The 25,571-nt window shown below is 35.1% G+C and overlaps 1 protein-coding gene across 2 annotated transcripts in view; it reads left to right on the forward strand.

Moving 5' to 3' along the window:
• Nucleotides 1-25,098, forward strand: part of GABRA2 (gamma-aminobutyric acid type A receptor subunit alpha2) — a 61,555-nt gene extending 36,457 nt beyond the window's left edge. The window contains exons 5-10 of one of the 2 annotated variants that reach the window (XM_064652911.1): nucleotides 85-305; nucleotides 2,603-2,685; nucleotides 5,577-5,720; nucleotides 6,489-6,641; nucleotides 14,102-14,304; nucleotides 18,028-25,098. In XM_064652911.1, the coding sequence (XP_064508981.1) occupies nucleotides 85-305; nucleotides 2,603-2,685; nucleotides 5,577-5,720; nucleotides 6,489-6,641; nucleotides 14,102-14,304; nucleotides 18,028-18,336 (1,113 nt within the window). In that variant the 3' untranslated portion in view covers nucleotides 18,337-25,098. Of the gene's footprint in view, nucleotides 1-84; nucleotides 306-2,602; nucleotides 2,686-5,576; nucleotides 5,721-6,488; nucleotides 6,642-14,101; nucleotides 14,305-16,028; nucleotides 16,159-18,027 lie in introns of those variants that run through there. The other variant, XM_064652912.1, reaches the window with a different exon arrangement.
• Nucleotides 25,099-25,571: the final 473 nt, after the last annotated feature.

Below are 25,571 nucleotides of genomic sequence, written 5' to 3' on the forward strand. Positions count from 1 at the left end.
CAAAAGAGCTTTTCTGTTTTGGTTCTCAGAAAGCAGATTAGTGTTTCGTTGTGTCAAAAAAGGCATATATTTATTCCATTACAGGAATACACAATAGATGTTTTCTTCCGTCAGAAATGGAAGGATGAGAGATTAAAGTTTAAGGGCCCAATGAACATTCTTCGATTGAACAACCTAATGGCCAGCAAAATCTGGACCCCAGATACATTTTTTCACAATGGGAAGAAGTCAGTGGCTCATAACATGACAATGCCAAACAAGCTCCTACGAATCCAAGATGATGGAACTCTGTTGTACACCATGAGGTAAGTCTGTTCATCAGTTCTCTACTCAAGCTATTTCTTATTTGAAGTAACAAATAAGGTTCCAGGAGGACTCTCCTTTGTTGTATTTCTGTCCTAGCAGAAAGAAAGCTAAAAAAATGTGTTTCGTTTCCAGTTCTGTTAAAAGTCTATTGGCTGATAATGAGTTATATCAGTTTTCCTACATATGCCTCAGTTTTCATATCTCTGTAATGCATTAAAGATATTGACCACCTGCATAAAGTGCTTTGAGACCTTCAGATAGAGTTTACCCACTCTTAAAATTATTAAAATAGTATATGGGTTTTGTCTGTTACTGCACCCATGGTACTGATTATGTGAGCCCTTAAGCAAATTTATTAAGATCAGCGGCAATAAAAAAATCAAAGAATAAAGAGTTAATAAGGTCTCAAATTCTTTCCAGCAAGAGCTATAGGGAAAATATGTCTTGTTATAATAATTGTTTCTTTATATATAATTACAATATTTTACTTAGAGTTTTAGTTTTTGCATCCTGTGCATCACTAGCAGCTACCATAAATATTTAGCTGGTAAAAAATGTTAAATTTACTTAGAAAATAATTTATGAAAAAATTATAAATATCATGTATGCATAGATATAAACAGTGTTTCTATAAGACTGATTTCTTCTTTGATTACTATTTTAACAATAATGTTACCTATATGGATTTTTTTGAAATTTCCGGAAGACCCTGCCTGACTTAGTTTCTTTCTTTTTCTTGGAGAATATTTAATAAATTGAAGTTGTTGTTCCTGTAGACTTAAAATCCCCAGCCTAAGTAAGATACAAAATGTGAACTGCAAAGCAAACATATACTGTGTGATTTTTTTCCATGCAGCCGTACTAGCATCCCTTAAGCTTGATTTTACTATGCAGCTCTGAATCCCTTACAATATTGAATGTTGATGGCTGGACTCCTAATGATGTTAGATGATGTAGTGGTTGGAGAGGTTCAGAAAAGTTTGCTGGAAGTCAATTGAGACACCATTTGTGGTATTTTTTTCTTGGGCTCAAATCAATATTTGAACTAGTATCTGTATAACCTGACTGAAATTCTCTTCCTCCAGAAGGTATTATAATCATATGCTATAAATAATAAGAAATACTATTTGAAACCATTATGAAACATAAGCTGAGTCATGTTAACTAAAATTAACTAACCATTTTCATGACTTGTAAGTATGTTGCTTCTCAGAATATAAGGTTAATGTGTAAACTGGTTTTATTGCCTAGATTTTAAACAACCTTTTTTTCTGTGTCTAAATAAAATGATTGCGTGATTTTTATCAGAGGCTCAGGCAGTTCTTTCCTTTGCCTTCAGGTGTTTTCTGATTCTTGTCTCTCTCTGCCCCTTGAATTCAGAAAAACATTCCTGGGGAGTGGGGGAATAGAAATATGGAATATTTTTGAGTGGAAGGTTGGGAGAAAGTAGCCAAGAATAAAAAGACTAGAAACCACTGGCAATACAGAGGGATGTAGCTGATGTTTGAGGCTGGATGAAGAGGAGCAAAGGCATCCAGAAAAAAACCTCTACCAAGAGGAGGCTTCCAGGATAGGAAGGAGAAAGAGACATTTTTTTCTTGGCTTTTTAAAATTTTTTTTTTAAATAAAAATAATGAGAAAGTCTGTAAAAAAATTTCTTCAAATTGTTTTAAATTATTTTTTATTGCAGTAATTCCCATATATGATACTGGGATATTGCTGGGGTTTTTTTTCACAAAATCAGCAAAAGTGGATGTACTGTTCACATACTTTTGCATTTATACATAAATCAAAAGAATAATCACAAGTAACATGGAGAATGAGTAACAACAATCTTTTGAAAGAAAGCAAATATTTTTCCTCTACATATTCCATTCAAACTAAAAAACTCAAATTTAGAAGACTCTGGAGCATAGTCCTTTGGCAAATTAACTGTATTTTATATGCTTTTATAATGAGCCTTTGAGAGCCATATAAGCACACATGTATCTCAGAATATTATGAGAAGAAAATTGCTGTTCTTAATAACCTGCAATTACATAATTTATATTTCTCTTTAAATGGCCTTTGCTCATAGTTTTGAGGTCAGCTTTTTCAGATTTTTGATGTGATAAATTAATGCCTTCCAAAGGAACACATAAAAGGGAAGAAGCAAGAGCTGATCTAAATTTTTGTTAGTTTAATATAAAATTGCAATTTAGTCTCCTAAATCAGCATGTACTCTCTTCAGTTCTCTGGAACTGAATTTCTTGCCCTGCTAAATGACTTAAATGCATCATAGTCTTTTGCCTTTTAGGCTTACAGTCCAAGCTGAATGTCCAATGCACTTGGAGGACTTCCCTATGGATGCGCACTCTTGCCCACTGAAATTTGGCAGCTGTAAGTATTTAATGTGAAGTATAGCCTTTGGTTAGTGAATATCTAACATTGCTCAGCATAATTTTGTTTCAGTAAATTCTTACATGAGATATTTTAACCACGAGATGCTATTTTTAAAAATATTTGTAACCTGACACACCAAAATCCCCTTTTTCTATTCAGTGTTGTGTCTTTTAGTGTATTTTAAAGATTTCATTACTCCAGTTAACAATAAAAACTCTGCACCTAATCAACACTGCACTGGTGTAGTTTTATTGCAGCGTGCAAACCATACTGATGAACATAGAACTGGACACACATAGCCTGTGCAGTATTAACGAAGAGCAGATCAATGACTTCAATAAATGTTTGTTTTCATTTATTAGAACATTTAGTTTCTCTTTATTGTTAATGATATTTGTTTTTATGCTCTTGTTCTATTGAAGGCAATAATGGCACCTTGAGATAAAATTTTTTACTTGTTAGTGCATCTTCATGTTAGAGACAGGTGGACTTTGATCTCACTAGTGTTATTTTAACTGCAGCGTTATTTAATTTACTTATATTACAGCCCTTCTTCTTCTTCTTCATTACATATGTTTTCTGGATTTCGTACCCTAAAAGTTTTCTTTTCTTTCATTGGCTGCAGCCTACATTCTCTGTTGGGCCCAGGAAAGGGATTTTTTTTTTTGAAGAAACAAGTTAAATACCCTTAAATTCTGTCTGATTTCATAATAATTGTAGCAACCACAGGTTCCAAACAGGGGATATGCTGCCACTAAGGATATCATTAACCAGACGATCATTTTAAGAGCACTGTACACACTCTCCTCATAGCCCTGTGATATCTTTTTTCCTTGGAGTTAGGAGCAAATTAGACCAAGCCTGTGCTTCTGATGATGTTTCCACACTAGAGGGAAATCTTATCTGTGGAGATTAGAATTAACACTGTTTGTATCATGGAGCCTTTTTTGCCCCCTAAGTATTATATTTCTAATACTTAATGCAGCCTAAATAACTAACACCAGAGATGTTAGCCAAAATTGTCTGCTGACTAATAATATTTACATAGGTGTGCAAGCAAGATATGTTTGATTTATATGTTTTTGGAGGAAAAAAAGACCGAAATGTAGCCTTAAAACAACTTTAAAAAATCCTGTAATAATGAAACATATGCCAAGAGGCTACTTTCTTCATTTGCATTCCTAAATTGATAACCCTTCTGACTAAGTATATTAGACTTTGTGTGAACAGGAAGGATTTTTGTTAGTTTCATTTTTTTTCTTACCAGTTTGTTCTTTGTTCTCTGCCTATGGTTTCTGATTTTCTAATAATCCAGAGAATTCTAAATGTGAGCAATGTGATTTAAAAAACCCCCTCTCTTTCATTTCTCTCGTAGTCATCTGTGCTCCAGCCTGTTGGCATATCCAGGGGACTCTTATTTCTCTTCATTTTGAATTGCTTCACACACATTTTATTTCCTTACCTTTCATTTTCAGACAACTGTGCATTTTTCAGCTTTTATACTGGGACAGAATCTGAATGATGAATAGTGGTGAAAATAAGCAGGAATCCTGAGGATTTGGGTTTAACTGAGGCAAGTTTGCCGGTGGTATATATTTGTCACAGCTCTTCATATGCTGCTATTCTTACACTGCTGGGAGGATCATCAGCATGTATGAATGTCTTTTTTTATAAGTAAGAGAAAAGCCAAACTGAATGTATGGAAGAAGCTGTAGTTTAATAGATCATCTTTCTTTATTATTTTCAAAAAGTCTAGTCAACAGTGGGGAGGATGCGGACAAATCAACAATTGGCCATATTGATTTGCATTTAGTGCTGATTTGCATTAAAGCGCAGATATTCTTGTGGAAAGATGGAAAGATAGATGGGAAGTGTTAAGAATCTCTACGTGCTACCCACCTGCTAGATTTTGTTAGTTATGCAATTTATGTCTAGTTGCATGAAGAAGCTTCTTTCTGATCCTCTAGAGATTTCTCAAGTATTTGCAGACCAACAGAAATTATGCTTTTCTCTTTCACTGCACTACAGTTATGGTGTAAGATTTAAAGTGTACTTTTCTCAGTCATTCAAAATGAACGCACACCCTTTTCCTTTCATGCGCCATTTGCTAATAGAATATTTGGCTGGAAAATCTTCCAGGACATACTCGATTTTTTTTGTTTCTTACTACAGTGACATTGTTGCTGTTTAAAATACAGCGTTGATTTGCTTTCATTCTAGTTTATTTTGACAGAACCCAGGCTAAATGTATGTTTTATCATGAATGTACTGAGAGAGCAGCTGTTTAATGTCAGTGTGCACCCCAAAATGATGGCAGGGAGTGAGATTTAAGAGGGTAGGCAGGGCAAGGCACAGAGCCACTACAAGGGCACTGTCATTGACCCTGGCTTCCTATATTTAAGTCTGAATTTCAGCTAATAACAAAATGCTTGTAATACATCCCCAAAGTTGATAGTGGGGACAATGAAAGGTCAGAACAACATAGCAATGAATTTTCAAAAACGTTGTGCGTTCTAAATCTTGCAAATTGTTGTTCTTCTCATCTGCCTTACCAAAGTTATAGGATACATATAATACCTAATCTCCAACAATTCTTTTAACAGTGTAGAAAAGATGTTGTTTGTAATAAAACATAAATTGCCAAAGCAATAAGTTGTGGTTAATATGATCACAAATGAGTGCCCTGTTCCCATGCTGCAACAGGTATTTACTCTCCGTAAATAGAGTAAAGCTATTTAAACAGCCAAACATATTTTTTACTACATAATTTTAAACTGTTTTCGGTGAATTTTAATTTGAAAATTAACTGGGTATTGTAATTCTATGAGTTTTGATGGAAGCTGTTTAATTTAAATTGCTGACAAAATATTTTACCTTGTTTCTCACAGATGCATACACAACGTCAGAAGTGACATACATTTGGACTTATAACGCTTCAGATTCGGTACAGGTGGCACCAGATGGCTCAAGATTGAATCAGTATGACCTTTTAGGTCAAACAATTGGAAAAGAGACAGTTAAATCAAGTACAGGTTAGTAAAAGATATTTTGAAGAAAAAGGCAGTTGCCTGCTCTGAAGAATATATTTCTGGTGCTGTTAAAGGCTACTGAAAAAATTGTTGCAAAAGGTGATCTATTAGGCATAGTCGATGTACTGTACAAGTAACACAAAACAACACTTTACCGATTCTTTCATGTTAATAAGTAACTGGTGATAGCAAAATTGAGCTTGTCTGCAGTGACTGTTTTTTAAATGCTGGCTGGAGCTCCATGTTGAATCCTTATATTTGTAACCCAAGTTTGGAATATTTGTTTAATTTCATATGGAGACACTTTTTGTCTATTAAATGATAAAACATGTAGGTTTCCCTTCCGTCATGTTTTTGGCATTAAACACTGTCTTATTCTACCACACTGTAGACTGTTTTCCTACATGTGCCATTCTGTGATGGGCCCCCACGACTGCTTTCTAACCATGATTAAGTTCTCAAGGAGCTGTTGTGTGAATGCAGAGTTGCTTATGTGCAGAAGCCTTCAGGGCTGAAGTTCTTCTCAGGGCATACAAAAGTTCCTGAAAGTTCCTTAACACTCATCTGTCGTGGAACTCAGTGGGAATAAGATATAGCTGTACTCAAAATCTTTCTTGTATTCTGTAGGATGCTTTCTATTACAGAATACTTTCAGTATAATATAACCCTGGCACATTTGGTTCACATAAATGTAGCAAACTTTCTCTTACCAAAGAAATGGACTTTCTTAAGGTTTTGTTTCATTGTATTTTGTTTGTTTGTGGCACCTAGGTGAATATACAGTTATGACGGCTCATTTTCACCTGAAGAGAAAAATTGGTTATTTTGTCATTCAGACTTACCTCCCCTGTATCATGACTGTCATTCTCTCTCAAGTGTCATTCTGGCTGAACAGAGAATCTGTACCTGCCAGGACAGTCTTTGGTGAGTATACTGAGTAGCATTAGCTCTGTTTGCAACAGCTGAAGATGCTAGGAAGTATTTTGGAAGTAAAGGCCTTTTTCATTCAAGTTAAAGTGTTTGTAGAATGTGCTATTATTTCTAGTCCAAACAGCTTTTAACTGCAACTTGCTTACACATCTCCCGAGAATCCCAAAGATTTTGGAAATTAGTACATACAGGAGAACTGTCCATATATATCCTTGACTCTTTTAAGAGGAAAAAAAATTCACAGAATAGAAAAGGTATTAATGTTTTTATTTTAAAAGTAAATTTAGTAAATTTAGATGATTTTCTGAAATAACTTACCTTGATATTATCCAAGTATTTTGGTACTTGATAAATAAGCAGATTTCTAAATATATTTGTAAAGTAAGCAAATTAAATTTGAATTTGTTGAATTATTTGTGTTGAATTTTTCAAGCTGCAGTTCTTTTAAAGAAACCCTTTTCTGAGGGTCTGAACAACACATTTTCACTAATTCAAGTTGGAGTGTACTGTGAGGCAGTGAACAGCTTCAGCAAAGCAATATAATGGTGCTTCTCTTACAATAAGGTTTTGCTCTCTATTTAAGCCAAATAAAAAAACCTCTTTCTTATTTGTGTAACTTAAAGTTCTTTTAGTTTATTTGCTTTTAGAGAAAAAGAGATTAGCACATAAAAAATAATGTCTATGTGGAATCAGCCATCAGAAATGCTGTATAAAATCATATGATTAGTCATCAGTAAACACCATGCACTCTTAAAAAAAATAGTCCAAACTCAAATGCATATTAAGTATGATGTACAACAAAGCACTTACTATCGCTCCTGGTAGAGAAAATACCCCACAAAATATCGTGAAAATTTCAGGTTTGAATATGAGCCTTGTTGAAGTGAAATGAAATGGGTCAGTGGTTTCAATGGGACCAGAATTCTACCATGGTTTCCTTCTTCAAAATCTTCTATGAATTTAGACATATCTGCTTATGAAAATGCACATTCCTGTTTCTAGCCTTGCAAGTACACTGTCAAATCCTTCTATATCTCTGTCTTTGCCCTTTTCTGTACCTGTTTCTATACATTTAGGACAGTGTAGCTATTTTCTCCAAAAAAATTCTCACATCTGCTCTTTCTAAAATGCTCTTTCTGTTATTGTGTCACTGTAAAAAGGCACTCCATCAGTAACAAGGCACTAGGATAATTTTCCTGAAATCTGTGTCTCTTCTTGTACACTTCTTTCTTGTTCTTGATTTATTTTTTGTTTAATTTATGGGGGTTTTTTAGAAATAAGCAACATCTGCATGGCAGCCTGTTGCTTTACTCTCCTGAGGATTAGTATAATATGGATAATGAACAGTGGCCTGCTTCAGGATGTTTTGAGGGAGCTGTGTAGGATGGCTGCAAGAACAGAGCCACAGCACTCAGTGCCATAAAACTTGAAATCTGTTTATTAAGCACGATGGGTATACAGAGAAGATAGCATTTTCTATGGCAGTATTTTATTCCTGCCACACAGACATGGACCTCGCTTGCCACTCAGGTCTCTGGCCCCTCCAGGCCAGCTTAGACTGGCACCCTGAACCCAGGGAAACAAGATTCAAGACTTGGTTTTAGGTTTTAGGCTCTACCTCATGGAGCAGCCTAACCCTGGCATGCAGCATTTCACCTCAGGCTTAGCCTTTTGCATTGGGTTGTGTTGGGTTAGATTTTCCCTGAGGAGCTATTTCTTAACATTCTTTTACACTCTAGATGAGGTTGTCAGCTTAAGCTGCCAATGGCCTTTCTAAGTACATAACCTTGGGTGAATCTCCCAGTCTTTCTCCATACCTACTGGCAGCAGTTGTCACTGGGACTTCTGATACCCTCTGTTCTCCTGCCTAAATGTATTACAAAAGTGTGAAGTTAGCCACAGTTTCATAACAAAGTTCATATATTGCTTTTTACTGTTTTATGGCTGTACTGAATGATTCTTGACAGAGCTGGGGAGATGCACTCAAGGTTTTGTTTGGATAGTACTTTCAGGTGGACTCCATCCAGTGACATCAGAAGCCCACACTACAGTTAAGTTAATAAAACAAGCTACTTTCAGCAAGGAATATAAAAAATCTTAGGAGATTTTTCCTTTACACTTTTATTGATCGTACTTAATTTTTAGTTTTTATATGGAGTAGTCACTTGTTAGATACTCATCTTTGCATTGTATATTAAATATATCAATATTAAAATATAATTAAACAGAAGTTATTGGTTTTGGGAATGTGTTTTTAAAATCAATGAGACATTTATTTCAAGTACCTTCTTGAGACCTAAGCAATAACTATTGGAATACTGTTCCTCTCCAAGAAACATAACTTCTAGTTAGTCAAAGCACCACTTAGCATTTATTATTCCATGCGTGAAAGAAGTTACTTTTCTTTTCCCTTTCTATTCTCTTGCAATGTAGTTTCAAGTTCTAGGTTAACATTAAGGGCTTGGTATAATGAATCATATTTTATAATAGAGCTCTTTAATCCCTTTTCTTTATGGTATCTATTTAATGTTGTTGACCTACCCTATCCCAAGTGAATTGTGGCCTAATGTTATATTGCTTCAACTTTGCTTTAAATTATTGGAAGAGGAAAGTTTTGTCATCGTTGATTAAATAAGTCCTGAATATGTTTTCTGTAGCAGATAAATCTGAAAAGCTTTTGATTGCATTCTTAATGAAAGAGAATGAGCCTGGTTCATAATGCCTTCACTTAGTGCAAGATTACAATCTGTTTCATTTAGTAATGTGTTTATTGTTATGCGTTTAGTGTCAACAGTATTAGCAAAACTAATCTTGTGCATCTTATTGAATTTTCACTTCATTTTTAATGGGTCATAGCATTTAGAAGCATTACGTGTTTGAATAGCAGCATTACATGCAGGTGACAGAAAATCAGAAATTAGTTTTCTTAGTGCTACAGTTATCTGTGTTTTAACTCGCACAGAGTATCATTAAGGATGTTAAAATAATATAGTTAGATATATAGCCTTTGTTAACTGAAGCAAACAAGAACAAAAATTAGTAGTAGTATTACTATGTAGTATATTGTCCAAAATGCAGAATTTTAAATTTGCATAGCTATGTTCTTTTGTCAGCTCACTGTGATAATTTATTGTTATGCTGTGTTCCTGTGTCTGTGTTTTTGTTTCTTCTTGATGTGGGTCCTTTCCATGGGGTGCAGTCCTTCAGGAACAGACTGTTCCAATGTAGATCCCCTGTGGAGCCACAGGTCCTGCCAGCAGCCTGCTCCAGTGAAGGTTTTCCATCATCTCACAGCCTCCTTCAGGCATCCACCTGTTCTCTTGTGGGGTCCTCCATGGGCTGCAGGTGGACAGCCCCTTCTCCATGGGTTGCAAGGGAATTTCTGCTCTGGTGCACCAGAGCACCTCCTCCCACTCCTTTTACACTGACCTGGGTGTCTGCAGAGTTGTTTCTCTTACATATTCTCAATCCTTTTCTCTGGCTGCTATTGCTTTTGTGCAGTAATGTTTTTTCTCCATCTTAAATATGCCATCCCAGAGGCACTGCCACTATCACTGTTGGGCTTGGCCTTGGCCAGCAGTGGCAGGTCCGTTTTGGATTGGCTGACATTGGACCTCTCAGCCATAGGGGCAACTTATGGCAGCTTCTCACAAAAGCCACCCCTGTAGCCCCCCACTACCAAAATCTTGCCATGCAAGTGTAACTTTTTGATTGTGCCTCTACAGAAAGAGGAACCCAAAGTTTAGATTTTTTCTCTGGTTATTTTTACGTGAGAATTGAATAATAGACCCGTCTTTTTGAGCAATTCTGTATATGCAAAGTACCTTTTTCCATTTTATTGAAAGAAATATCAACTGTCTTTATTTATTTCTCCTTTCACATGCTGCAGATTATCTTTTGTGACTGTGGAGATAGCCCACCACTCACACCTTCAGTTTATAATTTTTTAATTGGGAATTTCTGCTAACTGTAGGCATAACACTCAAGTAGTAGGCACTGGACACTGGAAAACTCTAACCCTGAGTGAGAGACTGAGCTGGCTGAAAACAAACTAATATGTCTTCTCAGCTCAGTGGTGTGTGAAGGCAGTAGCTCATATTCTGTAGTGACATAATTACGTGCAATTTTACTGAAGTTGGGGTAAATAGCACTTGCCATTCAACTTTGGGAATAAGCTTGGCTGTTGATCGATGGGGAACTTTGTTCCATTGCTCAGTATTGATACAGTGAAGCAACACGAACACCAGCTTCACCATGTGTATATGTAGCTTAACTGACTGACTCAATACAACTTTTCTGGAAATAGATTATGTTCCTTGCCTGCCATGCCATTTAAAGAGACTGTTTTGTGTTGTTCTTTTAGTAAAAAGGGTAGACAGAACACTTGAGCTATTTTCTGTAATCTTTCTCTCAATGGTTGTTCAGACTTCTCTCCTGCTGCTTAAGCAAAATCATCCTTTTGTACTGTCCTTTTGCATTGCATTTTCTAGTAATAAATATACATTGTGTAAATAAAAAACAAACAGGATGGTGTATAGCCAAATGTTATGGTGCAAAATTTACTTTAAAATTACTCTATCTCCAGAATTTTTAAGCTTTTGTTTACACCTCTAACCATTTGCTCCTGGAGTGATGAAATGAAATAGTAATCTGTATCTCTAAAACAGACAACAGTCTTTTCTTTCTGCAGTTATTTGTATTTATGAATCTGTATGGGTTTTGGACCAGGTTGAGATATCTAGTTACCAAAAAACACTTGCAATTACTATTTAAAAAAAAAAAAAAAAGAGGAAGAGTGAAACAATAGAGCAATGACATTAACTTCCTAATTTAAACAAAAGGCAGTTTATCAATCCCTCTGTGATACGTTCTTCAGCCATTCTGTATATCTTTGCAAACTGCTGTGATGAAAGGATAAAATAGTGGGAAGACATTAGATAGCCTGATGTTATAAGAAGTAGAGCTCATTTTAAACATTTTGTATAAATTGTTTGCAAAGCTGAAGTACCTCTTTTGTTACAGAAATCTCCTTTGGTAACTCATTAATTAGACCTTTCAAAGGAGGTTTCAACATTCTAGCACAAGAAGGCTAAGACATGGTTAGTGTACTAAAATCTCTTCAAATTAGAAAAATCAGTTGATACACAAAAGGTGAAATTAGGTTCCAAAAAACCTTGTCCCTGCTGAGAAGTAGCCTGACTTTTACACAGAAATGTGGACATGAACTAGTCATCATGACATATGTCATATGTGCTAGCTCCTCCAATATCCACTGTATGTTTTTAATTATGCATTTCTACTTTTTCAGATTATCTATTTTATAAACGTAACAGAGCTAGTATTTTCCACAGATATAAGTTTAGTTCCAGTGAAAAGTGTTAAATTTGCAGCCCTGGAGATGGATTTTCTCTCTTCAGTAAGCAGACGCTGCTTCAAAAGCAACACCCTAAAAAAAATCCCGGGCAATCAAATAACTCCAGTGTTGCTCTGAATGGATAAATCTGTGGTGATAGAAGATATTTAGCTTTTGTAGAAGTGGACTACTGAGAACAAAACTTGTAAGGATGTTGGGAGATATTTACTCTCTACTATAAAAATGCTTGGTCCTCTTCAGAGAAAGGAAATGCCAATGGTTTATTTTTTGGACTTTTTTAAAGACTAACTGATGATTACTACTGGTCTCTTATAAAATTTTACCTATCTATTTCCTTCTGGCATCCATTCAGTGCCACATCTGATGGGTGTTGGGCTATAGGAGATAGTTCTTGACTTATATATGAACTGTGATCTTTCTACATTTTTGGGAAATATCATGCAATCTTCCCATGGCATTTTAAATATACTTTTTTCCTCTAATATTTTGAGTACTTCGTTGTAGGGGTAAAATCTACTTGCTGTTTCTTATACCAATTTTAGTTCACTAGTGTTATGAATTAGATAAGCAATGAAGGATTGTTTTCATCTGGTCAGTGTATGGTTTTGTCGGGTTTTAAGTCTTTGTGAAATAAATGAATTTGTTGAATTTGCTGAAAATAATTAAGCTATATGTTGTGTAAGTGTTAGGAGAGAACAAGTTCTTTACAAAATATATTGTCTGCGCTTTTTTGTACCATATAGTATGACAGCTGCTTCCTATTCATTATATAGACTAGTAGATTCCAACAGTGTCATGGCTGATTCCAGGCCAAATCCACTTAAATTTATGGAGGCTGAAAAACGGCAGTTAGGGATTTATGTTTGCTAAGGTGTCTGGATACTGTGTGACTCAGCAGGATGCTTCCATGCCTTGTTTTCTCTGCTGCACAGACCTTTGGAAGCTCATCAAGAGACAGTAGCACTGAGACTGAGTCCACTTAGCTTTGCTCTGCCACCCTTTGTAGCACCCTCAGAGATGGAGATTCCTTACTGGAGGGATGGAAATTGCAAAGCCTCAGTAGGTGTAATTGCTGCCTCTCTTCCCTTTCACACAGTGGTTAAAATTGGTTCTCTTGTAGCAGAAGGAAAGTCTGAGCTATGTCAGTCCTTCAGAACCCAGGTGACAGGTTGCTGACAGCAGAAGATCTGACTTAGGAAGATGACTTTACTTTCTCTTGGGAAGCCTCTTACAACGATTTTATGAGTGTGTATTTGTTGAAGCTGTGATGTGCATATATTTCTGCCATGGAATTCTCCTTTGCCTGTCATAATGGAGTGTGGGCTTACTGATCTGTGCTAAGTATATCCCTTTGTGTTGCTTTTAATTCTGGAGATATATTTAATGGTGACAAAGGGAATAGTTTAGTTTGTCTAAGTGGTATTCAGCCTGAGGTGGGAGAACTGATTTACTTAAGGAATGGAGACTGCATTTGTGGTTATGGGTTTCTGCTTGCTATATTTGATTCAGAAGAATGTTCTTCTCTTCCTTTCCTCCCATGTATCTTTTTTTCTGATTTTTTTTTATTTTAGTATAATTCCTGATTTCCTACTGGGTCCTCATTATGTAAAAAGTGCTGCAAAATGCTTCTAGTAACTGCCACAGTGAATGAACAGTCTTCCTGGATCGTCAAGTCTTGTTTTCTGACACATAATATAGTTATAATAATCTGGCATTTCAGATCAATGCTGTTCTAGAAAATAATCCATGTTACCTGAACGAAAACTTATCTTGTTTATTTATTCAACTATGTCACTGGATGGTTTGAGAGACAGTTACTGGCAGAAAAAACCAAAAAATAAAACCCCCCAAGCCCCCGATATTCATCAGGGAAGTTTAGACAACAAAATTGAACTAGAATGCTTCAGAGAAATATCCAGATGTAACCTTTAATATAGTTCTGGCAGTTTCTCACCAACTTAGATAAGCAGATTTTCCTTTGCATTTCAAAAACATACCATAATAGTTTTTGGCTTGTTTTTTTCTTAACATTCAAAATCCAAGAAAAAATGTTGATCTTATGTTTTTTGTCCCCTTGCAGGAGTAACAACTGTGTTGACAATGACAACACTAAGCATCAGTGCTCGAAATTCACTCCCCAAAGTAGCATACGCAACAGCTATGGATTGGTTTATTGCTGTTTGTTATGCATTTGTATTCTCTGCATTAATTGAATTTGCAACTGTAAATTATTTCACAAAACGAGGATGGGCCTGGGATGGAAAAAGTGTAGTGAATGATAAGGTAAGTCCTAAGGAAATAGTCCTATTTCCAGTCAATTGCACTAAACCAGCTGTAATACATTGTTTTGATAAAATAGTCTATGTAAAAAAAATAATACATGGTTCTTTAAATCAAAAGAACGTGGGTGTATTTTCTGCCCTGAACAAAAACATATCTCCCCTGATGTAGCAAATCCCATTTGGTCTCACTAATCCAGATTTAGTCATCAAGCACTTTTTTTTTTTTAATATTGGGAGCTGTATGCCTTGTTTTTTAACTCCTCAGTTACAACTTTATCTGGTCATTCATAAAATTTAATACAGATTATATTGGTCGATAACCTTTTTTTTTAATCTTTTAATTCAATTGAATTGGAAATAAGAAAAAGAATACAGAAAGATGTAATGTATATTGATTTTCCTGGTAAGTAAGGATCAGAAAACAAATTAATGTCCATATATGTAACAACTATGAATAACAAAATCTAGAACCTTTGAATATTTCCAGTATTCTAAAACTTATCCCTAATGATAGGTAGACATTAATTTAAAAGCTAATTTAAATAGCAGTTGTACAAAATTCTTCTTTACCTATAAGGTATTGATGCTCTGAGCGTGCAGAAATACAGTCATGCCTTAATTTTTTGGTTTTGATAGTGGTGTAGGTGTGATAGCATGAAGTTTTAACTTTATAGAATTTCTTATTTCATGAACAGAATGAACTGGTGATACACCTAACTTTGTATATTTACGGATTAGAATTGTAATAACCCAGAACAAATATTAAAACCCACCTGTTTTGACTGACTTCATATATAATTTTGTTCTATCATAGTCCCTGATTCTACCAATGAAAACAGATTTCTTCTGACAAGGAATACACTGATTTCTGTAATTCTTCTTAAAATAGGACAGGATATTGTTTGCTTCCTAAATGATTATAGTAGATGTGAAGCAAAGTTTCATCAACTGATGATTTCTCAGCACTTTGAATGCATAAAGAAGAAAAATGTTCAGATAATAGTAAAGGAGAATTAGAAGAAATGTACATTCTTTGTAGGTCCCTGTGACTTCCATAAGGGCGTGAACTATCCATAACTTCAGGATCTGTTCCTTCCTGCTAGAGGTAGATACTGAATCACTACAAGTTTACCAGCATCTCATGAGTGAAGCTTTTCAGACTGGCACATTGCTCTTGCATTGTAATTATGTAGGGAGCCCTTATAAACTCTCTGATCATCCTTTGGTTGTTCCTTTAAAGTAGTACAGCAGTGTTGTCTCATAATCTTGGGAGCAGCAACTGTTTAACAGCTAGGTAGTATTCCTTCCCTAGGAATGACAAAATTAGTCGTTACATTTTAAGATTTATATACCATTCACATGTCCAGTTCTCTACTTTCTTCAAAATGACTTAACAAAAAGCTAAACTTTTAACATAGTCATTGTTTCTCATACGAAAATATGGTTCATCTTTATTATGCAGATTTCATTAATGGTAGTACAGATACCTTTTAAAAACACACTAATTTTGTCTGAAAGGAAGGAATTATAGATGAATTAGAGTGTTTCTCTCATAATTTGATTTGGTAATTTGTTCTTATTTTTGCTGGATGCATCTGTACACCTAAAGCCAGGCTTACCCTTCACCAGTTAAAGCTAAATATGTTTCCTCAGTGACAGTCATCTGTGTTCACCTTATATGGAAATTCTTGTCTGAGTGCTGTTGACATGGAATTTGTCTCACAGGAAAGCAGGTGCAGGAACAAGCTACATATTTGATCAACACTATTTCACATTCCAGTCAACAAGGAACAATGCTAAACTCCCAACTGATTCTCAGATTCTCTTTTTATGTGACACCATCTCCTAAGACAAGGTATTTTGGGCACAGCATCTAACCATGAGGATCTTACCAAGACTTTTAGATGGCATGTATAAATATAAAATTGGACATAATTTAAAACCAAAATTTGGAAATTGGGTAGATGCCTCCCAGTGGAAGTAAAAAATTTAAATGCACCTGAGACATGCACCTGTATGAGAAATGTCACAAGAATTGCCTCACTTGTGCCACTTCCATTAGATTAAAAATCAAAACAAACCAATATTTCTTATATGATCCAAAAGTTAACTGTTTCTTCATCTGTTTAATTCTGTATTTTGTGGAAGGGATAGAATGAATCTAATATTTATTGACCTGTATCTAAATAATATATGTATATATTTCATATTACATTATATTATTATATTTTAAGTATAGATTATATGTTATATTTTTATATATATATGTAAATAATATCTGTTGCTTCCTGAGAAACTGCCTTCTATTCTTTTCTGTAGGTTATTAGAAATTCCTTAGTTTGACATGGCTGCAAAACAGTGAATCAATCTATAACATTACAGTCTTATTGCAGAGCTCGCCTGTGTACCTATATATATGTCTAAAACCTGAAACCTGTATTCATTATCTACACATCCCTGTACCTGTGTGTACACATAGACTCTCTACTGAACTGCTATAGGCTGAATTTTAGCCCTTTGAAAGCATACACAATCCCATAACAACACAGAATTGTTGAGGTTAGAATTGACCTCTGGAGATCATCGAATTTAACTCCCCTACTCCAAGCAGGGTCAGCTAGGGGTGGTTGTTCAGGGTCATGTCCAGACTTTTTTAATATCTCCAAGAATGGAGATTCCACAACCTCTCTGGACAATCTGTGCCAGTGCTCAGTCATACTTACAGTAAAAGACTTTTTTTTTTTTTTTGGTATGTCAAAGTGGTATATTCTGTATTTCAGTTTGTGCTCATTGCGTCTTGTCCTTCCACTGGATATCACTGGGAAGAGTCTGGTCTTCTTTACTCTCTCCCATCAGATATTTATACACATTGTTAAGATTCCTCCCAGAGCCTTCTCTTTTCCAGGCCTAACAGCCCCAGTTCTCTCAGCCTTTCATATTTCAGATGCTTCAGGCTTTAAATCATCTTTGTCGTCTTTCACTGGACTTGCTTTATTATGTCCATGTCTGTCTTAAGCCAGAAAGCACAGAACTGTACCCAGGGCTCCAGATGTGCCTCACCAGGGCTGAGTTGAGGAGAATGATCACTTCCCATGGTCTGGTGGCAACGCTCTCTGTAACGCAGCCCAGGAGGCTGTTGGCCTTTGTGTCTGTAAGGGCTCATTGCTGGCTCGTGTTTGACTTACTGTCTACCAGGACCTCCTGGGCTTTCTCTGCAAAGCTGCTTTCCAGCCCATTAGCCCCAACCTGTGCTAGTGCATAGGGTTATTTCTCCCCAGGTGCAGGATTTAAATTTCTCTTTGCAGAGCTTCATTAAATTATTTAAATTCCATCACATTTTTCTTATCTTCTGCTATTTTTTTAGGTTCTTATTTCTGTTCTCATCACTGCAATTCTATTGTAAGGAGACTGATACAAAGCAACTAGAGAAAGTCCAACTCTTTTCCAGTTATCCTTAAAATCACAGTGACAGACCCTTCCTCATATAACTTCAGTAGGGAATTTGATGGTGCAAAAGCAATTTTATGTCACCTCTACTTTATTTTTGGATAGACTGGAATATTTGAATTTATCAGTACGTTATTCCTGGTATTTATTTTAATATAGTCATTAGTATACTCAGAACACATACTCATTTGTTTCTTTTATTTTTGAAATTATGTTTTCTTAAGTCTATTCTGGCAAATACACATTAAATATTTAACTTCATGCTGTCTCCCAATAGAAAAAAGAAAAAGCGTCTGTCATTAAGAAAAACAATGCCTATGCAGTAGCTGTTGCCAACTATGCTCCAAATATTACCAAGGACTCAGTGCTACCAACCATCTCCAAGAGTGCTACAACTGCAGAACCCAACAAGGCAAAACCAGAAGCGAAGCCACAAGAAGCAAAGAAGACATTCAACAGTGTTAGCAAAATTGACAGAATGTCTAGAATAGTGTTTCCAGTATTATTTGGTACTTTTAATTTAGTGTATTGGGCTACATATTTAAACAGGGAGCCTGTCTTACTTGGCTTTGCGCCATCAACCTAAAAGCTGAGTTGCACTGAGGACTTAACGCATCATTCTAATCAGATAGGTTGTTTGCTATGTACAGTCTGACTAATAACTGCTAATCTGTGAACCATTATGTACAGTGTGTATATAAATGTCTTGTCTGTGTATCTCCAAAGGAGGCACACAGTGTTAATTCATGGGTCTGTAAACAGATAGCACCCATGGCAAATACAGCCAGCTCTTTAAAAGTTAAACCCAGGGGACTTCGGTTAAACTAGCATTCAAATATACAGAGTTATATTCTCTCCATACGATGAAATGAAGATATGATCCTACATAATTATTTAGAAACAGTATTTTTTTAATTTAAAGTTAAAATATTTTTCTATAAAGTAACTAATTCTACTTTAATGAAAGAAAATGTCATTTAAAAAAGTGATTTTTTTTAAAAAGGTGTAATTGTTTGATACAATAGCAGTACCCATGTACATAACAGAGTACAGAGGTCATACAGTTCTACTCTTCACAAATATTCTGGATACTAGTTAGACTGAAGAGGTAGGAAAGACTACTATATGGCAAAAGCCACAAGTTTCTTACTTCTGTCCTCTTTGAAGTTGTTAATTAATTCATCTAATTGAGTTCAGGGAAAAGTGCTAATCAAATTTCCAATATCAACCAACTTCTGCTAGTGAGACTTATTCTTTTCACTGCTTTATTTATTTGATATTGCTAAGCCGGGTTGTCTGGTTCAGCAGGGAATTTTTTTTTGCTTATTGATTTTGTTCTTAATTGGATATTATCAGATTCATAAACGCACTCAGAAATTTTTCAGGGTTAAGTATATCAGTAATATATTATACTTTATTTCCTTGCCTAATATTTTCTTAAAGCCTGCCATTAAAATATTTTCCTGTGTTTGTCCCAGGAAGCGCTGTTTTCAAGGGAAATGAGAACCATGATTTAAGTTCAGGAAATTGTCCATATAATAAAATTTACTGCTGCTTTTGTAAATTGCAACTTTACATTTCGCTGACATAACTTTACAACAACTTTGTATACTAGAAATGATTTTGCTAAGATTTGAATGTTATTTTTTTAATAAAAGGTCATGCATCATCAGTAGGTATCAACTGTATTTCATATACACAGATATAACAAAATTGGAGCTGCCACTGGCAATTTTATAAGAACATTTAATACTATCAGTAAAATTGTTTTTCATCTGAGCCTTTGCAAAGATTCTTTATGCCCCTAAAGGCCTGGTAAATCATAGCATAAGAAATAATTGTGTACTGTATTTAGATTTTAGTATACTTGGCCAATCAAAAATATTTTGATTCACACATACATTAGCAGTTATTAGTTGACCTTTAAAAAAAGATACACCTTTATGATGATGTCTTCTGGTAGAGACATTTGTAGTCGTATAGTGTCATTTATTGCAGTTTTGTACAGTACTTGAGTATAGTGCATAACATAGATATGTTCAGAGTTTAAAAAAAAGTTGTACAAATATTTCTAAAATCAAATAAAAGAGTATCTTAAAAGTCATGGAAATGTGCTAAAAACAACAAAGAGAAACACTGCTTTCTTTTGCTGTTTTATTTTCTTGCTTTTTCTTTGCTTTCGATGTGATTCTGTTTTGTATTTTGTGTGACAGTATACACGCCAAGGTCACAAATGCATATTATGAATAGAATTAATAGTTAAGACAGAGATGGCATCAGTAAAATAAAGACATTTCATAGGTTATAAATGAAAGGGAAAAGCATGGACAAGGTGTGTATCCCTTGAATTCCCTCTAAGTAAACTGTCAGTCTAAACCTTTCTCATCAACAGTAGCTAAAAAATGAGCACTTTACTCAGAACATTAGAATAAAAATATCCTTATTTTCATATATATTTATATGTAAATGTAGATCTTCCATGTAACAGGGAGATGTGTGCAATAGTGTGATTATAAGCATAAGGCTGGAAGGCAAGCAATAAAAAAAGGTTTTTTCATGGTATAACTATACATTTTTAAAATGTTTCATTTGTAAATTATAAATTATCCCTTCAACATCACATTGTCCAGGTATGACTAAGTATATAAATATGTACATATGTACAAATAATTGTAAATATTAGGACTATAGAAAAATCCCTTCAGTTTTAACTCTGTTTTTGGCAAAGGGCTCTGACTGTATAGTTCAATGGAGGCCCGTGCTAAACTGCTCTTGCTCAATTATGTTTTCTGTGACTGAGGTCGCCCTCCTGTGACCTACTGGGAGCTCATACCTTCTGTTCACATCAAGATCTAGGAATTCTCCAAACCTCACTGGACAGGGGTATGAGAAACAGAGGTTTGTGTTTCACCCTTGGCTACGTCCCAGGTACTCAAAGCCTTCCCAATGTTGACATGATGTTGTGTATTTCTCCATGCACGACACTGTATAGTCAGAACTCTCCCCACACCAAATATAAGTGTGCTCAGAGTCATGTTGAATTACCTGATAAGGAAGGATTTTGCATCCTTATCCAAGAATGGGACCCCTCAAAGGTTTTTGACAGTACAAATCTTCTCCAGCAAGATTTCTTCTCTGGAAAATAACATCTGGATAATTCAGAGCTGCATGCAAAAAGTGTACCTTCAGTTTGCACAAGAAGCCGATGATGTCTAAAGTTAGTCAGCTCTCCTACTACTGCTTTTATTGGGTACAACTATTTTTTCATTGACTGACCCTTTTCTGTATGCTTGTGTAATGCTTAGAGTCAGTCAGTCAAAAACACAGGTGTTTATCAGATGCTAAAGATACATTTATTGCACATTTATATAGAAAAGTAGGAAAACTATATAAATTCACTCAGTGAAAAAGAATAAATTTTAAATATTTACATGCAGTTATTGTGGGCATCAGCAAGGCTTTTAAGTGGGTATGCTCTGGAAAAGCTTCACTTTTACATTTAGTTCAGTTGGTCTACATTAAAGCAAACTCCTTCTGTGGGAAGAAGCAGCCTGCTTTATTGTTTCACTACAGAAATATTTACAGTGGGCAAACTGAGTACACGTAATTTGCAAATCTATAACACTATCAACTGGATTAGTGAATTTAAATGTGAATTTAAGTGAATGGAAGCACTGTGCAAGGAATGTCACAGTTAGGCCTTCTTTTCATTTAGCAGTATAGAATCTGTGTCTAGGATTTTACAGCTGATGTCACAAAGTTAAATGCAAATACCCAGAAGTTTCATTTCATTCGAGTAGGGAGAGAGAATAAGTGAGAAAACGCAGGTCACTTCTCTCTCTCAGACTTGCATATGGAATCTACCAGTGAATTTTTTGGTTGACATATTAATCTAATTTATTTTTCCCATTACTTTTGGGTCAGGGTGTCATATTTTATATGACTTAAGAAAATACAATAAATACAAAGATTTTCTTACACTGTGGTAAACTTATATTGGAATTACACTAGTTCCAAATGAGATTTATGAAATCGGTTTTCAATGTTGTACTAAGGCACAGACTTTTGAATGCATGTGGTCAGTTAATTTAACAGTAATTCACAAATCAGCATGAAAACTGTGGAGATCAGCAGTGTTTATCAGCCAGAGTTGTCTGCTGGACACTTCATGACAGATTGCTTTTAAAAGAGTGGCTTCCAAACTTCTCAATTGTACTGTAGCCAATGAAATTACCTTTACCTTCCATAGCTGGGCTAATTCAACTTGTAACTGCTGCAGTGTTGAGCATCTTTTAAAAAAATTATTATGGTAGGTGTTCTGAGATATAAGCTTTAGTTTGGGAGACTACTCATACCACTGAATATTATTCTAAATTAAGGAGCTAATTTGCCTCTATAGTCACAGGAAAGAGCATTTAGACACCAAACAGGAGCCTTACGGAATCACCTTCCCTTCCCTGTTGTTATAGGTGGTGAGACTTTTCAAAAGTGGGGTGACCATAAAATATCTGTATGAAATCAACCAGAAGCAGCTGGAAGGGGGTAGGGATGTACGAGGGAGGAAAGGAGTAAGGAGAAAAAGCTTTGTTACCATGTCAGTGGATTGTGAGGTAACTGAGGAAGAAGTTGTTGAGGAATTAATGGTGTTTTTGTTTCAGCTTCAGTTCTGAGCCTTCACTGCCATATGTGACTTGTGGGAAAGTAACTCTTAGAGCATATGAAATTGAAATACTTCTTGTATAACTCTGCTGAACTTAAGGGACATGACTTGTGCCTTTGAAAGTGAGAGGTTTCTACTGGCTGCTTTATGAAAACAGTCCATGCAGTGTTGTGTACCTCCTGCCATTTGATATATCTAGGATAGAGGGAGAAAAGAAGCTTCAGAAATTAAACAAAACTTCGTTAATTCTACATTTTGTTTTCTTAAAAGGTGTGACTTTCACTTAGACAGTCAGCATCCATCCTCCATATCTCTCATTCCTATTCTGAAAGTTCAGTAGTGCAGAAGTTTTGCCTTGGCCTTTCACAAAATAGATGGTCTATGCTGCTGAACATTTCCATTCCTAACAGATATGCACAGAAGATTATTTCGGTGTGGATATGCAGCTATCATCAGTCTGTGCCCAATTATGTGTAGACACACAATGCTAAAATTTATAAAGCAATGCAATGAGTTTTAAAGTAGAGGAAGAAAACATTTTAAAATAAACCCAGTAAGTCAAATACCTTCATTTAAAAAACACATAAGATAAATGTACAAATGTCCAAACACATTGAAATCCTGAGTGTGGTAAAATTTGATGTCACATATAAAGGTTTTGTCTTCCAGACATTGAAACACTAAAGTAATTATGTGAATTTATATGAAATTCAGCTAATGCTTCAGCCTTGAGTAAAGAGAATGGTTCTTTATAAAGGAGTGTTAGGATTCCTTCCACCTTCTCCTAGTCACAGTGTACCACCTTCTAAAATGCTCATAGTGTGCAATATAACTTTGTTATATCCCTTTAATGTCTTGATATTTTTTTCTTTTTAGTCAAGGAGACCTTCTCCACCTCATTTCTGCAGATAACCCAAACTCCCTAGCAACCAGAACTTTTAATCATATGCTGAATCCAATTGTTAATTAGAGCCATCTGAGACTCCGTGAGGGACTTCATCACTTTAGGCCTTTAGTAGTAGAAGTTAAAGGATCAAAACTTTGTTTCAATGAATGGCAGATCTTCATCACATAAAATGTTTGTTTTCCTCTACTTTAAACCCCTTAATTTTTGAGATTCACATCTCTAGGTAAATTGTTTAACTTGTATTTTGGAGTCTGTGATTACATCTCACCGGAAGAGGCTAAACTTTGAGTGCTTGTCATCTCTGACAGAGATCAGGGCAAAATTTGCGCTGAATTTAAAACAAAACTGATTCAAATCCTCAGGATATTCATCTACATCAATGAAGTCAGTAAGAATTTTTACAGAAGAGGAGTACACCTAACAGTACACCTGGATGCTCCTTTGGATAGAGGTTGGCAGTTCTTTAATCCATGAAAATAAACCATTAAAAGAAGAGTCAACCATACTGAAATACAGGACTTGATGTCTTTTCTATTTCTGGTATATATTAATGCCCTTTAAGAATGTTTACAAAGAGCTATGAGTTAGGATTAGGTGATAACACTAACAAAAAGGAATTTGGAGGATGTTTTGAAATATGCAAGATACTCTTCCTCCAGTGTTGAAGTCTACATAAATACATATGATTATATTTTTATTAAAAATTCTATTTTGCTTTTAAATTTTAATTCTTTTCATAATGTTGTGAATACTTCACTCAGTCAGGGGTTCTGGTATATGTCTTTATGCATTCGAGGTTTTTAATGGTTGCAATGAGTGGTTTCATTCATCTGATATTAAAAGAGGCAAGCTCAAGCTTCAACAGGTTGAAGTGTTATATTTGTTTTCCAGTACTTTATCCATCTGACTATGCTGTTGAGGATGAATGGAAATAGAGAATGAAACAAGATATTACTTTGATAAACTGATTTTGATATTCTTTATTAGGTGTTCATTTTGGCTGAATTTATCAGTTTGTAGGCTACTGTAGCTTAGCATTAGCACGGAATGCAATGTAGTACTTTACATCTATTAGAATACATATGCACCGTATCTATAAACTGTTAAAAAATCAGTTCCTAAACAGCACCCCTACAACCTCTCCCCTCCAAATAGTCACTTTATTAGGAAACATTTGAAGGCACTTTAATTTTAATGGACCTGATTACACTAAATCTTTTTATACTTTATTAAAAAAATAGTAAAAATACAGTGGAGTCTGATTCAGACATGGTTAGCAACTTCTCAGCTGGGCTGGAGTCAGAAAGCATTTATTCGTTGTATGACAAATCTACTTTAGTGAGTCACTTAGGCATGAAAATGTATAGGACTTGGAAAATAAATGCTTCCAGTATATTAACAAGAAATAAGGAAACAGGAAGAATGAAACCAATAATTTTAAAGAAAATTAAACACCAATCAAATATGCACAGTAAGAAACTGCATGATAAATGTAAGTATACTTAACTTTGAACATGAACATCATACAAAATCTTCTGGGTGACAGTTCACTTATTTAGTAGGTTTCATAGTTATAAATAATTAAAGAGGATAATAATATTCTGTAATTTGTGACCTTGTTTTAACTGGGAAAATTGTTACTTTTCTAAAATGTAAAAGAAATAACTGGATTTATGTTTGAATGTGTCACTGCTTGCTGTTGAAGAATATTTATTAACCACATGCAAAATATTGCTTAACATTATCTTTTTGTACTTCTTATTAAAGTTAATTTAAATATAGCACATTTTGTATTTTTGTTTTTAATGCTTTGACAGCAAAAATTCCCTTCATGGCTTTTCTCATAGGACTTCTGTGTGGGTTTTTCATTTGCTTGCTTTTAAGCAACCCATTACAGCCTCTATGAAGGTGCTTTTTTATTAAAGACATTATTTCCCAAAGGAAGCTAACAATATATTGGAAAAAAATATTCCTTGTCTTGATGAGGGTTTAACAGGTTTCCTATTTATATAATGAGATTGCCCTCATGTATTCATATTCACATGCCATTGTTTCATGTTTTCAGAAGGCTATAAAACATATTATTGCTGCTGGGTATACACTAACCACCAGTCGATGTGAAACACAAGAAACCTCCTACTGGACACCTTGATTCATCAGTGGGAGTAGATGAAGTAACAAAGCTTACTTGGAAACAACCAAATGACTACACTGTTAGTAGGGTGTGGGTTTAGTTTTGGTATTTGTTTTGAAA

The sequence above is a fragment of the Pseudopipra pipra genome, chromosome 4, assembly GCF_036250125.1.
Source record: "Pseudopipra pipra isolate bDixPip1 chromosome 4, bDixPip1.hap1, whole genome shotgun sequence".
Classification (NCBI taxonomy): domain Eukaryota; kingdom Metazoa; phylum Chordata; class Aves; order Passeriformes; family Pipridae; genus Pseudopipra; species Pseudopipra pipra.